The sequence below is a fragment of the Pipra filicauda genome, unplaced genomic scaffold (assembly GCF_003945595.2).
Source record: "Pipra filicauda isolate LSUMZ 115617 unplaced genomic scaffold, ASM394559v2 scaffold598_size243975_pilon, whole genome shotgun sequence".
In the NCBI taxonomy this organism is placed as follows: domain Eukaryota; kingdom Metazoa; phylum Chordata; class Aves; order Passeriformes; family Pipridae; genus Pipra; species Pipra filicauda.
The window spans coordinates 110,660-128,101 of NW_024104751.1; the positions used below are offsets into that span (position 1 = coordinate 110,660).

The 17,442-nt window shown below is 42.4% G+C and overlaps 1 protein-coding gene across 5 annotated transcripts in view; it reads left to right on the forward strand.

Annotated features, from left to right (window-relative positions):
* The window catches only part of LOC113991383 (protocadherin alpha-C2-like), a 97,670-nt gene extending 83,678 nt beyond the window's left edge, over positions 1 to 13,992 (forward strand). For 4 of the 5 annotated variants that reach the window (XM_039387899.1, XM_039387898.1, XM_027727652.2 and 1 more), the window contains exon 4: positions 11,529 to 13,992. In XM_039387899.1, coding sequence (XP_039243833.1) covers positions 11,529 to 11,839 — 311 coding nt within the window. In that variant the 3' untranslated portion in view covers positions 11,840 to 13,992. The remainder of the gene's footprint in view (positions 1 to 11,528) is intronic. The other variant, XM_039387900.1, reaches the window with a different exon arrangement.
* The last annotated feature ends 3,450 nt before the right edge of the window (positions 13,993 to 17,442 follow it).

The following is a 17,442-nucleotide window of genomic DNA, read 5'->3' on the forward strand; positions in this document are numbered from 1 at the left end:
TCCCTTGAAAAACCTAATGCAGACTTTTCATCATGTGGCTCAATTTTGAGAGACCCTTTAGCTGCAGGGGAGGACAAACAGGTAGAAAGCTTGACTACAGTAGGTCCAGACTTCCAGAGCAGTCAGGGTGGTTCATCTCATCAGCACCAAAAAAAATCTGCTTTAAAGGGTTAAAAACCTAGATGACTCTAAATGATCACAATACTGAGATTTACCTACAACCTAAGAAAAATGGGGACTTGCAACCACTTGGAAAAGCAAACCTGTTTCTGCAGTGGGAGGAGGGATGTGGGGAGCCTTTGCAAGGTCACCTCCATTTTCTTCTTGAAGAACGTTTTGAGGGATTCTGAAAAAGAGAGGAATTGTGTAGCATGCTTATCCAGGGGGCTTATCATATTGTATTAGCACTTACTCATCACATTTAATTAAGATTCCTTTTTAACTGGTGCAAAATATTATTAGCTCCATTCATCCCACATCAGTGAAAAGGAATAAAAATGGGATGTGATCCTAACAGGAGATGATAGGAAGCTGCTAATGTGACATATATATTGTGGGAGGGAAAGAGGGCTGTGACTGCCAAAGTCTGTTTTTGAGGGCTGTGGGATCTTTAGTTTTCCAGCCCCTTCCTGTGGAAGGTGTTACAGTGACAGACCTCTTTTCGGGCAGGTTGCTGGCTGGCAGCCATATCAGTGGGAATCAAAATAGACTTTGGATAGTGTTTAGTTAATTGGCTTTCAGAGGAGGAGAATTTGCAGAGGTTTAGTGACAAACTAGTCAAAGTAGGTCAGCTAAAGGATTTTGTGTACCTGTCTGGTATAGTTCACTTTCAAATGAAGAACTCATTTGTGGATAACAAAATTAAACAAAACAGTAATAGTACCCTTTCTTCCCTTTTATGATGCAGATAGAGAAAAGGCCAGTTTCAGGTTTCATCCATAAAATACCAGTAAAATGATCCCTTTATTTGTGACCAGAGCCACAGGGAGCCAGGGAACAGGTGTCAGCTCTGAGGTTCAGAGCACAGAGCCACCTTCAGCCTCTGAGAGACAAGGAACTGCATTTCCCACTCTCTGAAGCTTTGCGTGTTTTCTTTTTCCTTTAAGAAGCAGAAAGCTTTACCCTGTAATCATCTGGTCTGGAGATTGCAATGGTTTGGGCTGCAGGGGTGGGAACCATCTGCAATAGGAATGGCTGAAGTCTGTAAGCTAAACATGGATGATAAAGTGAGAAAAAAAAAATTATCTTTTAAGACCGTTTCTCGTGTGTCCCTGATCCATTACTATTCTATCCTCTCTGAGTGGTGAAGCTCACACATTCATTCATGTTTAAAATAGATGCCTCTAAGAGCACTGACAGAAATGTGTCCCTTTCTCTTTCACTACTACTTCATCCAATTAGTTGGTTAAAATTAGATTCTGCCTTGAAAGGCTAAAATTGATGCTTCAAGTTTCCATAGTTGCTGCCTTTCTATTAACTCTGCTCAGTTAAATGGTGGGGATTCTCTCTTGCCTACCAGCACTGGGTTTTGGGAGCTGGGCTGGGCTTTGTGCACCAGCAGTGATATGGACTGTGCTCAGGTGTAAGATTACCTGCAGAAGGTTTTCAGAGCTGTAGAGACTGGTACATGGCAAACAGTTTTGTTGAGGGGAAGCAGGAAGGACTGAATTAAACTCTATTCTCTCAGCAGTGTTCACTGTCCAAGGTGAACACAAATAAAAACAAGCTGAGCCCGTCCAGGAAATCACTGAATCATAGAATGGCCTTAAAGATGATTTTGTTCCAACCCCCTACCATGGGCAGGGACACCTTTTACTAGCCCAGGTTGCTTCAAGCCCCATCCAACCTGGCCTTAAACACTCCCAGGGATGGGGATCCACAACTTCCCTAAGCAACCTGTGCCAGGGCCTCACCACCTCATAGTAAAGAATTTTTTCCTAATATCCTGATCCGAACCTACCCTCTGTCACTTTGAAGCCATTCCCCCTTGTCCCATCCCTCCAGGCCCTTGTAAAAAACAATCCAACACTAGAACACTTAAACCCTTCCTTTCAAGTAACCTGAATTTTTCCTTCTTTGGGCAATCAAGCACAGCCAGCCATCGAGATGGGGGCTGAGACATCACGGGGCTGCAGTGGCTGTAGGCAGGAGTCTGAGCTGATCCTGTTCACCCCATAGGAGCAGAGTGGCCTCCAGTGGCAGGAGTCGACTGGGATTGCAAGTCTGTGCTCTTGGCCTCGAATCAACAGCTCATCTAGCAGAGAGCAAGGGGAGGAGGGGGCTGGCTGGCTGCAGGGTACTCTTACAGGCTCCAGCAGCAGCCAGGAAATGCTTCCTCCTTTTCACCTTCACGACAGGATTTATGATGCTCTGTGAGCCTGTTGTCTCTCAAATAAAAGGGCTTGTATGTAAGAGTCAAATTATTTGTTATTTAAATTTGACAGAACACAGTAACCAGAATTGGCTTTCCATAACATGAGACCAAGCAGTGCCCAGATGTGTTTTGTCTTCATATTCTTTCAGACATTCAGAGCTTTGTTTTCTGCAGTGACTTTTGCTCTCTTTGCAATATTTCATGTCCTTATATAACAGAGGCAGCCCCCACCCACAGCAGCAGCCTGATGGAAGCAGTTAGAGTACCACCCCTCTTCTGGTCGCATCCAGAGGGACATTTGAGCCACAAAGCAGACATCCTAATTTTTAAAGGTCTGCCTCAAAGTCCACATTTTTGGGATATGTCACCTAGCACTCCTAAAATCAGCCTTCAGCAGAGGTCTGGGTAGCTGCTTTCTGCTGTGGTCATTCAGTTTAGTGCCTTTAAGGACATTTAATTAGGGCATTTAGGCTACATAGCACCTGGTTTGACAGGAAGGCAAAGACAAGCCTTCTCTTAGATGGAGGTCAGCACCCACCACAGGTCCTCAGGGGAACATTGTCCCCAACCACTACCCACACCACCCTCTCCCTTCCAGAGTACTGAGGGGCAGAGCAGTCCCTCCAACCCTAAATTCAATTTTCCTGTGCTACTCCCTGCTCTTTCCCTTATTGTTTGCATTAAAACAAGGGCAGAAGGGCTGGTGCTTTAACTACCCACACTGTATTAACAGCACATTTATGAGATGAAAACAATTTGGGGGTTTTATTGTTTGGTTGGTTTGAGGTTTGTTTTGTTTGGTTTTTTTTTTTTTTGTTATTTTCAGCTATGAACTCTTAAAAAACAGTCACTGTGAGCCTGCAGACATGGGGAAATGCCCAGATAAAAATATATCTATCTTATATTGCAGGGCTAATCTCTCCCTGCTGACCTCTGCATGCGACACAAACATTCAAATGCTGCATCTCCCCCAAATCCAACATTAAATTAGAGCTGAAAAGATGACAAGGAGCATCCTGGGTGCTTGCACAGGCTGTCTCAGTGATGCAGCAGATTAGCCCTCAGTTTGCTGAGGAAAGGGTTAAAACTTGTGCTTTCCAAGGCAAATTCTACCTGTGGTAGCAGGACTGGGCACAGGTACAGCACTAAAAGGATATTAGCTGAGAAGGTTGATATTTTTATAGGAGGAAAAGCCTCTTTTAGTGAACAAAGAATGAGAGGAACTGCTCTGTTTGCTTCTTCAGCATCTGTGAGAAGCCATTTACCCTTTGTTGTGCTCTGGCCACAGCAGGCTGTGGTAGGAAGCAAATTAAATTTTGCTTTCTCATATCTCAGAATATGCTGGCAGAGCTATTTGGTAGCTGAGACAATTACTTTAATGCACAGCCATGTAAGGTTGCTTTCTTATAACGAGGTAAATAATCTTTGTGTTTATTAATTGCCAGTGTCAGCATGGACAGTAACTTGGGAGTGAGCTGGAAGTGACCTCCGTGCCCACCCCCTGCTTTGGGACTGGATGTTGGAGCAGTGGGGGGTTACAGATCTCCTACAACATATGTGCTATAATTACCCTCTTTAATAATACTGACTTTAAATCCAAGCTCTGGATTAAAGCTACAGGCTTCTTTGTGGGGAGAAGTTTTCATTTGGTTCATTCCTCCTGTCTCTGATTCCTTAATGCAGAACAGGTCAAACAGATGGGAGAACAGAAAGTGAGAATTTTTTGGGTGTTTCTTTAAGACTCCAAATTGTCACAGTCACTAGAGAGGGCTGGGATTGTTTGGCAAAGTGATAGTTAAAATGGTTCAATTTTGTTCTGACTGAATCATTCCTCTGTCTTTCAGTTCTATATCTGTCTTTGTATCATGCTGAGGATTTTTATTTGCTTCCTTTTTTCGTGGGTTTGTTGGGTTTTTTTTAATTTGTTTCGTTTTTCAGGGAAAAAAAAAAGATTAAATGGGCATTTTAATCCCAAAAAGGCTTAGGGATGATCAGTGAAGCCAGAATGTCCGCAGAGATCCTCCAAATGACACAGAGAGGGGTTTGCATTGGATGTGCTGTTTCAGAATCAGTGCAGAATGTCAGACTCTTTATCATGGTGAATATTCATTAAGCCTGCCAGAGGCAGAGGCTGCAGTCAGTACAGCATCAGCAGAGGAGGCAGGGAGGAGAGAAATCAGGTTAATGACTAGCTTTCTCTGCAATTTGCTTCCTGCTTATTGCCTGATCTCAGTTTTAAATAAATTCATTTAATTAATGTGTTTTGCTCCTTTGACCTGCGGACAGAAGGGGCTGTGATTAATGATGGGGTGTTCTGAGTCTCACAGTGGCTTTGGTCGGCCTGTTCTGTTGTGTAGGGGAAAGAACACTGAAAAATATCTCCCTTAACTTTAATAGTAACAGAAGTTTTGATTGAAAGCTTTTACCTAAATGATTTTTAAAGACAGGGACAAAGTGGTGAGTGGTGAGAGGGGTGGAACAGGGCGAAAACAAGCTGCTGTCTTGGCTGAGCATGTCACACAGTCAAAAATGTCTCTGCAGGGAGACAGAGCTGCACAGAAATGCTTTCCCTTTCTCCCCCTTGAGCAGGGGCACATCTGTTCTAACATGAGTTAGCCTTCTTCTGACAAAGGTTCTTTAAGAAAGCAGCAGAGGCATAGGAGGCAGAGCCGATGTAATGACGCTCAGAGTATATGGGCAGCTCGCATTATGGGAAGCAAGCACCACCTGTTCCTAGCAAACACCAGATTGGAGCTGTGGGGCTATCCAGGGACAGGAAAAAACCACAAGGCCTCCCCAAAAGAGAGAAAAATGTCAGTTAGATGGAAATTACAGGCTTAGCCCAGACCTGATGGGATATCGATTCCTGGGCTGAGTGATGACATGTGCTGTGAGCAGACATTTTGCCCCAAATTTAGAAGGCATCTCAGTTTCAGACTGTTTGTACCCATCACTCAGTATTACCTCTCAGCTCGGGTGGTTTTACAAGCTGATGGAAGCCAGCCCTTCAGTTGAGTGAATTTGCAAATTCAGCACCTGAAATCTCAGTGACAGACCTGTGCTTTGGAGTTCTGCAGCACAGGTTCTGAGCTGTCCTGGTGTCTTTGCTGCCAGAACTAAAACGTGGCCTTTTAAGGGGTGGAAATGGTGCAATCTTAACAACATGGCTGAGCTCTCTCAGGTATTTCTGAACAGAACATGCCAGTGCTTGCCCAATTGAAAATCCCATGAAAGGATTAGGGCTGAGAAAGTGGCCTCATCTTGCAAACAGTTGCACAGGATTTTTTGTGGCTGTCCCTGTTAAAGAGATTAGTTTTGAACTTCTTCTTTTTTTTGAAATATTCTGGCATGGTCATTAGTACAACACCCCCCAAGCCATGATGCTGCTTAGCTTGCTCCTGAGGGTAGAATTCAGCTCCTTTTTCACCAGCCATCCAAAAGTTAACTGTCTAGTATAAATTTTCTGGCTGGGATTTATCTGTAAGAAGCAAAGGTAATACAGCTCCAGCAGAGAGAGGAGAGGAACAGAGAAAATTCAGTGCCTCTAAAACCAGGCATTTTAGCCAGATGGGTTGAACTGCCTTCTGAGGGTGCCTGTCTCTCTCTTTACATACTGTAGCAACAGTTAAATTAGACAGAGGATGCCTCTGTTTTGGTGACTGAATTTAGAAACGGGATGTCTTACTCTGTGTATCTCTAAGAAAAATAAAAAGAAGGTGCCCACAACTGCCACAGGCTAAATTTTAGGAAACCTGTTCCTTGTAGCAGGTGCCTGGGCTCCCTGCACAGTGTATAGGGAGACTTAGATACCACAGAAAACCTTGTGTGCTGAGAGCAGGACTGCCTGGAGCAGGCAGGGGAGGAGCTTGGTGACACAGCTCACCTGCAACCTGCCCCCATGATGGGATCTTGGGGTCTCTGACATCCACATAGAATCATGGAATGGTTTGGATTGGAAGGGACCTAAAGCTCACCTCGTTCCACCTCCTGCCATGGGCAGGGACACCTCCCACTAGACCAGGTTGCTCAGGGTCCTGTCCAGCCTGGCCTTGAACACTTCCAGGGATGGGGCAGCCACAGCTTCTCAGTGTGAAATGACATTTTCTATCTGACAATGTGTAGGAAATCAGGTGCTTTCAGAGCAATTAGGGCTTGTTGAACGAGGGCCTGCTGACCGAGATTTCTGTGTTTTTTAAGTCCTGTGAGAGGTAGAGGGCTGCAGCATGTGACCAGTAAATGCTTCTGGAAGAGGAAAAAAAATAGCTATACACCATACTGTACTCCCTCAAGCTTTCAGATAGGTGATTTTAGGGTATGTTTGGTGGTTCTTTATGTGTAAATCTGCCTGTGCAGTTCAGACAGCAGTCACGGGATGGAAAAAGAAGTATTTGGAAAGACAGCCTAGAAGTCATTTTATGCCATCTAAATATGTGATCTACTCAACTGCAGAGTCTCTGCTGCTCTGGGTTCCATTTAAAGTCTACTGAGACACTTGTATTTCGGTGAGAGTAAAAGATGGAAGGGGTGAAAAGTTCATCTCCCATTTTAGCTTGCAGACACACAGGCGAAGAAGCATCAGGACCTGCAGGTGCAGCCTAGATTTTGGGTTCTGCTGCATGCAAGCATTTAAAAATTTAATTATTTGGTCATTGAACATGAAATCTGCTGTATTCCTTGAGAATAAAGTGAAGGGGCAGTCTCCAAAGTAATCCTATGAGTTACACCAGGAAATGACCAGACTCTGAACTTTTATGTAGGAACACTGGCAACCCAGTAGAATCCTCTGTACTGTAGGAAGAAAAGAAGTATAATGTCTTAAATTAAGTGTTATGAATATAACTGGCGGGTTTGCTTTATTTAGATTTTCCTCTAAGTTTAATAAACAACTTTGAAGCATTCAGTAAGACCCAGAAAATATGCAAGAGAAGTACAACTAATCCCATTAAATGTAAAATAGCATCTAAGTGGAAAGTTTTTGATTTTGGACTCCTGCTGATAAGAAACAGAAGAGATGTTTGAGGAAGCTTTGGAAATAGGTAGTAGATGACATTTATCCTTGATCTGAAATGCCTAAACATTGTTAGTACAGCTGAACTGTGACCTTCCAGCCTGCCAATCCAGATAAACACACATGTTATCAGGTAAATCACGCAGAAGAGAAATTTCCTGAGGAGACTGGTGAAGCCCCACTGGTAGGAAATGATGGCTATTAACTCATTAGGTTCTGTCTGTCTCTGTCTTTTTTTGTATGTGAGCTCTCCACACAGCTCTAGGGATAATTAGCTTCCTTTGGCTTAGTGAGTATTAAGGAAAATTTTAAAATGCTTAGTTTGTATGGACAACAAACATATTTGGGGTCTGGGAGAAAACCACACAGAAAGGGAAGCAAAGCCCCACAGTCTGACAGAACCCTGATTCCCGGGGTGGGTGTGATGGGTTTGTCATGTTTGGATACATGATGTCAGATGGTTTTGTGGCAAATGTTACTGACTTCATCTGGGGAGTGGATTTGTCCAGGCAGAACCAGATTAAAGGGTCAGTATCCTGCTCTGAATTAGATTTCAGTGATGCAGATGTGTTTGTGCACCCCATTAGTCTGGCAAGAGGTTTCATGCAGGAGATGCTGTACCTTAGGGATACCCTGGGTTCTTGCACTTTGCTGTGTTTGTGTGGGAAAATGGGTAACATAAAGTCACTGTCATTGCCTTACATCTTGTGTCCAACCTAATAAGTTGATTAGAGGGATGGAGAGCTCTCCTGTGAGGAAAGCCTGAGAGAGTTGGGATTGCTCAGCCTGGAGAAGGTTTGGGGTGATGTAATTGCAGCTTTCCAGTGCCTGAAGGGAGCTGAGAGGGAAGATGGAGAGGGACTATTTGCAAGGGCCTGGAGTGACAGGACGAGGAGGAATGGCTTCCCACTGCCAGAGGGCAGGGTTAGATGGGATATTAGAAAGAAATTGTTCCCTGTGAGGGTGGGGAGGCCCTGGCACAGGTTGCCCAGAGAAGCTGTGGCTGCCCCATCCCTGGAAGTGTCCAAGGCCAGGTTGGACAGGGCTTGGAGCAACCTGGGCTAGTGGAAGGTGTCCCTGCCCATGGCAGGGGGTTGGAACAGGATGATCTTTAAGATCCAGTCGATTCCATGATTCTGTGATTCTGTGCTCACATAAAAATGGCACAGCCACACCCTGTGTCATTTCAGCTGTGCTGAGGTGGCCCTGCAGTCCATAGAGTCTTGTCACTCTGTACTCTTCAAAGTAATTTTTCTGCTATTCACTGCTACAGGGTTCTCCCCAACTAGAGCAAGGGTGGAGTCAAACATGGTTTGAGGTCACCTTCAGCTCTCTTTTTCCTGCCAGGAACAGAAAAAGAGCATTGGGTCTGGGCCAGTGTTGTTTAGAATGAATGTTCTATGGGCTTGTTGGGAAAAAAGAAAGGATTTATTTGTCAAATAGGGCTTAATTTATTAGGCACAATATGAAAGCTCACATTTTTGTATTGCTGTAGAAAGCCAATTGATTAATAATTTGGAAAAAGGCCAAGACACACAAAATCACCTTTGTAATTCATCATCTCAGAGAAACAAAAGTGATATAAATTGTACCTGAGCAAAACAATTTATTAAGCAGGAATGAAAGCTGGTTCATATTAACGCATTTATAATGAAAGTACTTTCTAGGACACTGCTGTTACTAAGAGGAAACATGAAATCTGAAGTTGACAGTTAAGGCTGTAAGAAATTCACAGAAAACTACAACTAATAAAATAGAGGAACTTTCACATTATTAATAACTTCAAAAATATATTTGAGACTAGACAGGTTAAGGTCACTAAAACAACTTCAGCTCTTCCTGGAAAGGACATAAGCTCAAAGTTAAAGCTTCTTCATCCTTGAATACGATATTAGGGGGAAAAGAAATGTACAGTCTCTTCTTGAATAAATATCACATTGTAAAACAGTCGTGTCACCACCGTGTGCTGTGGAGGTTCAAAGATGCCAAAGATTCCATGTGCCAAACCTGTTACATAGATGGTCTCAGAGATAGTTCCAATATGTTGTGTATACACATTTCTTTGGCTCTGTAACTTTGGACATCCTGTGCGAGTACAGAAAAGCTTAAAAAAGGAATCATGCTTCCCAGACGTGTTTATTTTGCTGCCAGGCAGGAGAAAGGTTGTCAAGCAGCAGAATATGCTTTTTTTTAGCTTTTGAACCAGGAGACTCTTGTCTGCATGCACAACACAGTTTTTTTCATAAAATAAAAACTGTACAAACAGTGTTACAGGAGATGAAGAATCATTAGAGAATAAGAAATAGAGGAGATACTCTTCATTTCATGAAATAGCTGCTAAAACAAATACAATATTCTTCATTACTGCTACAGGGGTACAGAGCAGCCAGTAGCTGATGTTTACTGGCAAAACCTTGGAGATCTCCCTCTAGATTGTCTGTTTTGTTTTCCTGCCCTCTTTTACCAGCAGGAGACATTTCTTCTTCTTTCAGTGCCCTTCCCTCCTTTTCCAAGGGAATGGAGTCCCTCTCAAATGGCTTTCCAACCCATCCTTGTATCAGCACAGTTCCCACCTCCTTCCTTACCCCAAACATCTTTACCTCTTCAACTGGACAGCTCTGATTCATGATGCTGAGACTTAATCAATGGTATTGGGATTTTTTGTGTGCTATTGCAAGGGTTTGTGTGTGACTGGGAGTGTTACAAGTGTGAGAGGTCCTGTGTTTTAATACTGCATTTTTAGGGTGTAGATAAGAATATTTTCATCTGATTTGAGGGCTTTAGCATCAGTGCATAAACATTGAGCCTTCCCCTGATTAGAGTCCTTTAAACACTTAAAATGATATATTAAAATAGCTGTGCCGTTCCTATTCAAAATTGGGAGTTACATAAATTACAACAAGCTTTCAAAGTTTCAGAGAAAAGAAAACAACCGGGTTTTAAGAATTTCTCTCATGGAAGAACCTGATTTTGTTGCAATTCACTATGCTAGAAAATTGTCCTTGTCAGAGCAACATACGCAAACATTTTAATCCGATTAGCTCAATCTAATCAAAATCATGGAAATAAAATTAAAACTTGCTTCATAGTGCAAAACTGAATCTGGGGAAAGAACTTTATATTGGCCTCTATAAAATGCTGTGATCTGTAAAAAATATCAGGATAAGCTATGAAGAGCATGGATATTTCTGAGACCAGATTGTGCACCCTGATGGAAGGAGTCCTGCAGTATCTCTGCCCAGGCAGTTCAGTTCCCTCCTGGTTTTGCTCTAGGGCCATGTCTGCTGCTCAGCCACATTGCACACACACAGACACAAACATGTGCTACTTGGCCTCAGGTTCCTCTCAGGGATGCACCAGCTCAGAATCACAGGATGGGTCAGGTTGGAAGGGACCGCAGTGGGTCATCTGGTTCCACCTCCCTGCTCAAGCAGGGTCATCCCAGAGCACATGGCACAGGATTGCATCCAGAATATCACCAGTGAGGGAGACTCCACACCCTCTCTGGGCGATCTGTTCCAGTGTGTGGTCACTCACACACTAAAGAAGTTCTTCCTCGTGTTCAGGAGGAACTTCTTGAGCATCAGTTTTTGTTACCTCTTGTCCTGTTGCTCAGCACCAAGCAGAGCCTGGGTCCATCCTCTGACACCATCCCTTCAGACACTCTTTTCCTCCATGAGGAATCCTGGACACAGCTGAGAGGATGGTTTGCTAAAATACCCCAAATGGATGTGCATAATGCCAAGGCTGCCCTGGACACTCTTCTAACCCTGTCCCAGAAGACTTGACACTCTTTGCCATGCAACACACATGCTTGTGTTTCCTGCCTTAAAACATCACAGTGGGCTGCATCTGTAGCTATCTCTTATTTCACATACTTCAAATTCAAAAGAAGAATGAAGAACAACTGTGTTTCAAGGCACAAGAGTCCAGAGCCTCCTGGGCCCAGCAGAGCACTGAGTGAGTCAGTGTGTGCTAACACTGAGCAGCCTGGGCAAGAATCAGTGGGTAACCCCCAGATGAGCAGCCAGGCAACCAGGAGTCACTGTGGGCTGAAGCCAGAGCTTTCAAAGGGGAAGCTGATGCTCACTGAGGGCTTGTATTTAATGATGCTTTAAGCCTTTCTTGCTGTTTTGACTTTTTCAGAACCTGAGGCGGGAGAGGTGTCCCCCCCAGTGGGAGCTGGTGTGAACAGCAACAGCTGGACCTTTAAATTTGGACCGGGCAATTCCAAACAAGGTGGTCCTGGTGAGTTGCCAGACAAATTCATTATCCCGGGATCTCCTGCAATCATCTCCATCCGGCAGGAGCCACCAAACAGCCAAATTGACAAAAGTGACTTCATAACCTTTGGCAAGAAGGAAGAGACCAAGAAAAAGAAGAAAAAGAAGAAGGGAAACAAGACTCAGGAGAAAAAAGAAAAGGGCAACAGCACCACTGAGAACAGTGACCAGTGAGGGGGTTATACTGAAAGAACCCACTTAGCCAGTTTTTGTAATAATGGCAGATTTCTCCTATGTAGCAACTCCCAACTTCTTCCTACTGTTAAAAAATTTCCTGTATGTACAGACTTGAGAAAATCAGCAGGAAATTCAGTGTCTGTCTAAATTGCTTAACAGGTTTTGTCTTAAAAGCTTTATTAAGTCTGGTGTTAACTCTTTTTCTCCACTCTGGCTTGTTTTCAGAATCTAAAAAGCAGACACAAGTTTCCTTTCTCCTACGCCGAAAAGGAGAATCTTCACAGTACAGCCAGTGAGAGGTTGGACTCTGCACTGTGGTTCCTGTGCTCCTGTCTTGATGACACTTACAGGACAGGTTTAAAAGTTTTAATGTTGTGCACCCTCTATCTGATTGGAAATCTTTGTGTGCAGATGTCAGTTAGGTGATACGAGATCAGATTATAAAACGCAAGAAGAGCTGGTAAATATGCAGCAGAGGAAACACCTAATGAACACAAATGTTCAAAGATGTTCAGGCTGGGGAGAAAATACCTGAAAGGAGATGAGCAGACTTGTCAAATCTGGAGAAGTCACTGTGTGGAAGTACTGAGTCCTATACATGACGTATTGTACACACTGCTTTAAATGAAACCTCACATTTACAGCTCTCTAAGATACCATAAATTGTATCTATTTACCAAGCAAGCCATTGGGAAAATTGTCCCTTAAAGCCCTGCATTACCCTGGCAAGACCAGCCCTCAGAGTGTAAGAAGGGCTGGGCTGACATCCCAGGAATGTAACTGTGATGCTCTGTGTCCCTATTTCCACTCTAACATTATTTTGCACATTATGTCTCTGAAAAAGTCAGAGTTTTTCCACGACACTTATGCAAAAGAGAGAAAAAAGAAACGTTAACTATGCTATTTGTTATTTGAGATATTTATTTATAAAGAAATATAGCTGTAAATGTCAAAGAAATATGATGCCCTTTAACCCAAACAGAAGTCAATCTAGAGCCATTATAAATTACAATTGCTGCTATTAAAGTGCTTTAGAAAAATTGCCTGAAACATCTGTATTATATCGGCCACTTGCCAATAACAGCTTTATTCTGTCGGGTGACTTGAGGGCTGCCTCTTGCATGTATTAATAAATACAAGAATATCTTCTCTTTTTTTTTTTTTTTCATTAATCTGCACTTTGAATACACCTTTGCAAACAAACTGTCCTAATATGAAGAAGCAGAAGCAAACTCCTCACACAAATGGATTTATTAACCTGCTAGCTCTGTGCAGTACCTTGGTGTTACCTCCCACACAACCTTTTCTGATTTTAGTTCAACTTTTCTATGAGATTATGAACTTCTGACCCTACTAACACCCCCTATGTAAAATTCAAGTACTGTATGTATGCTGTATGCTCTTATAAGAATCCTGAAATATTTATTCTGTGCTTGTGTATGTGAATGTCAATGCAACTATTATTAGAGTGGACTTTAAGCTTTACCGTTGAATGTAAATTCATTATTTCTTTTTTGTACACTTGTGAAAAAGTGCAGTAGTGTTAATTTTTTTTAAGCCACTGTTGATTATCAGTTCTTTTGTGTATGAAACACAAGTAAAATATCTTTCTTAAACCAAGCCATGCATGCATTTTGGGATTTATTGGTAAGAATCTGTGAAGCTGAAGTTCTGTGAATTAAACCTGAGGGTATAAATGGAGTGTTGAATGTGGCTGAGGATGTTGATATAAAACCAATACATGTATTTTTAAATAGAATATGGCTGATGAGGGAATTCCAAGGAGTTTTCTACATTATTGTACATTCACAGAATAAAGCTCAAGTGTCGTGTTAATTGGAACTGTGTAAGAAACTACATAGCTCTGAAATTTCCAACAGGCCCTTTAATCTAGGATCAAAGAGAACAACTGGATTTCTTGAGACATGTCCTGGATGTTTTAAGTTTCCAAACTGCTGACAGTTCAGAATAGAACAATTCCTATTCATTTTTAAGAACCTGCAGCAAGTCTTAAAACATCACAGAAAAGCTCTAATAAAAGAATTCATATCTCAAAGCATGAACCACCAATGGCCTCATGTGGTCTATTTAGAGTTTTCTTTTGCTACCAGTCTTGTTTTACTGACAATAAAAAGGTGCTACTTGTGAAAGAGAATCCTTGATTCACTTCTAAAGGCTAGACAAGAGGGAAAAAATTAAGCTTTGGGGAGGGAACTGTTCCTTTATGCAAATGTGCTATGCAAGTACATTTAGATGTACTTTTTTTTATTTGGTGACTAATCCAAGAGCTCCCAAAACGTTCATCAGCTGGAGTTACAGTGGTAACTTAAACACACAGAAGGATACAGTTGTTTTATACCCATCATAAAGTCGTTCTCTCAACGCCTCTGGCAAAAATCCAGCACAAGGATTTAATTCTTACAGGAATCTTTAACATTTGATTATTTTTAGATTTTAATTGAGTGTTTGTTCTTCTTTTGAGTGCTTGCATTTTCCCCTCTGCGAGCCGATCCAATTCATTCATTTTTCATCATTTTCCAAGGCTTGCATCTATCAGAGTGAACCAAGAGATGCACTATGTCTCCAATTTGCTGGTTTGAACACAAAATTACATTTGCCAGTGCTGCCTTTGATGCAGGTGCTTACTGCAGGGGGACTGTATGCCTTGGAAGACAAGAGCAGAATATCTGAAGATAATAATTCCAGTATGGAGAGCTGATAGAGCAGAGAAAAAAAACTCTCAGAGGAGAGAAGAGGCTCTTGCTGGAATTGTTTAAAAAGAGGCTGGATTGCACTAGTAGGATATACATTCCACAGATTCACTGTGTTTTCAGAAGACTGAATCAGGCACCTCACCAGATCTTTAAAAGATTTTTCCTTATTTTCCTTATCTGGTGCAACTGGAATGCTGAGGTGTCTGCAGTGAAATTTGGCTATTTCATAACTAATATATAAATCATACCAATTACATCCTTGATTTTGGTTGTCCAGGAGGAGGATAAACCCTTGGCATGAAGTGTGTGTGGAGAACCAGGGGTGGGTGGGGGTGGAATTTGCACATTCCGCCACAGTTTTAGGGGTTACTGTTTGAACACCACACAGCAATGGGAACTGAGAACCAGAGGTGGCCAAGACCTTCACAAATTAAGAAGCAAAAGTTTAGTTTATCCTCCTGCTGACAATGAAATGGGCAAGACAAAATACACTGCAGAGTTTGTTAACAAAGAAATTACAATTGTGGGGCGTTTACTACTTGAACAGTTTATTTCTCTCAGAGTTCACATATGCTTTCTGTGAGCATATTGACCTTGGAAGTCTGGCTTCTGTGCACACAAGATCAGTGGTCAAAACTATTGGGCTTTTATAACAATAAACCTGAACTATGTTGTATATTAATAACATCCTGTCATTAAAAAGAAATCTCATTTTACATTAGGCTTCTAAGGCTTAATCTTGTGCAGTTTCTTTCTGCTCAGTACTTGGGTCATTGCACATCACAGGAGGGGATCCAACTGAAGTTTTCCAATCATCTTACATAAGGGGAAGAACACAGAACCCAAAGTACGTTTCCCAAATTTCATATATGAAAATAAATTATGAAATAATTTTCAGACAGTTTTGATACCTTTTCGGATCATCTTTATTTCCCCTTCTTCCTTCACTCATTTGATGTTTTTCAACAATCACTTGTGTCAACAGCTGGGTAAAATAAACCACGTACAATTATTCTTCCTTTTCCAATTCTCCCCTAGCAGCAGTTTCATAGGTCTCATGTAAGACAGGGATTAAGGAAGGAGCTCATTTGAGTCCTAAAGAATGAGCAGGTTCCTCAGTTTTGCTGTTATTTGTTTGTTTGGAAACTACTGGCTGTTCCTGGACACAGACAGGTTTTTGAGACAGTGCCAAGAGTTCTGTTAAGGCTCCTGTAAATAAGCAGAAATATCACTTTGATAAAAAGTTGGGCTTTGGTGTGTAAATCTACACTGAACTCCTCTGGTTTGTTCTTTTACATCTCAAGGAGAAATGAGTGAACAGCTGATCAGTGTTTTGATGTCACACATAGCTTAATCTGCATGAAGCAAATAGAAACCCTGGAAAGTATAGGACAAGCTGAGGACTCCAAACACTGCATTAATAAATCATGGTTATGAAGGGCTTCATGTGGTGGCTGGAATCACATCAGGACCTGTGTGAGGCTCACAGATACCTGAGTGGCTGCTTGGCCACACCAAAGCTGAACAGACAGAGAATGCATGGCATAGCTATAATAAAATAAATGCTTTATCACATTTTACTGACCTTGAACAGCCTAAACCAGCATAGTATGAAATCAATATCGATAGCATGTACATTCATTTTCCATTAGCTCCTGATATGGGGATGCTGCACTTGCTACTCTCCTGGGTTCTTTCTCCTCTCAGTGGCTTCCACTCCTCCCTAGAGGATCCACTGACACTGCTCTGCATTTGCAGGTGTGTGTGCAAGCATTTTTTTAGAAAACCAACTGTATCCTGGGCTGCATCCAAAGCAGGATGACTGTCAGGTCAAGGGAAGGGATTCTGCCCCTCTGCCCCACTCAGGTGAGACCCCCCTGCAGAGCTGCTCCAGCTCAGGGTGTCCTGCACAAGAAGGACATGGAGCTATTGAAGAGAGTCCAGAGGACACACCAAGATGATCAGAGGGATGGAATAGCTCTGCTGTGAGGAAAGGCTGAGAGAGCTAGGATTGTTCAGCCTGGAAAAGAGAAGACCTAATTGTGGCATTGCAGTACCTGAGGAGAGCATACCAGAAAGGTCTAGAGAGACTATTTACAAGGACTTGGAGTGACAGGACAAGGGGAAATGAGTTCAAGCTGGAAGAGAGTAGGTTTAGATTAGATATTGGAAAGAAATTTTTCTTTGCTTGAGCCCAGGGTAATGAGGCCCTAGCACAGGTTGCCCAGAGAAGCTGTGGCTGCTCCATCCCTGGAAGTGTCCAAGGCCAGGTTGGATGGGGCTTGGAGCAATGTGGTCTAGTGGAAGGTGTCCCTGCCCATGGCAGAGGGTGGAACAAGATGGTCTTTAAGGTTCCTTCCAACCTAACCCATTCAGTGATTCTATATATAAAAATCTGGGACCCAGTTAAGGTGTACAGAATACTGCAACACATACTGTCAGTGGTAATGCTGCTTAGGTATTATGCAAATCTGATTTTTCAAAGTGATTCTACTGCAGGGACATTAGACACCTACTTCTAGAATATTTGTAGTTCAGGTGCCTCTGGCTGGCTTAAAGAACTAAAGAATGAAATCCTTCAGCGTGAAGTACCACAGAATTGTCTCTCTCACACGGTGAGAAGAACATATCTTACACTGCACCATGGATTCCCTTTCATATCCCAGTATTGCCTCCATGCAATCACTCTGACACAGGTATTAACATCAAAAGATGACAGTAAACATCTCTCAGAAGCCACACAGCTTGAAAATATTAAAAATGTTTGCTTGCCAGTGGTGCCCAGAGCTATGTCACTGTTGTCTGCAAAAAGACAGCAAGTGACTCATCCACATTTAAGAACTGATGTCTGGAGTATATTACAAAACAAACATGCTGGCCTTGAAA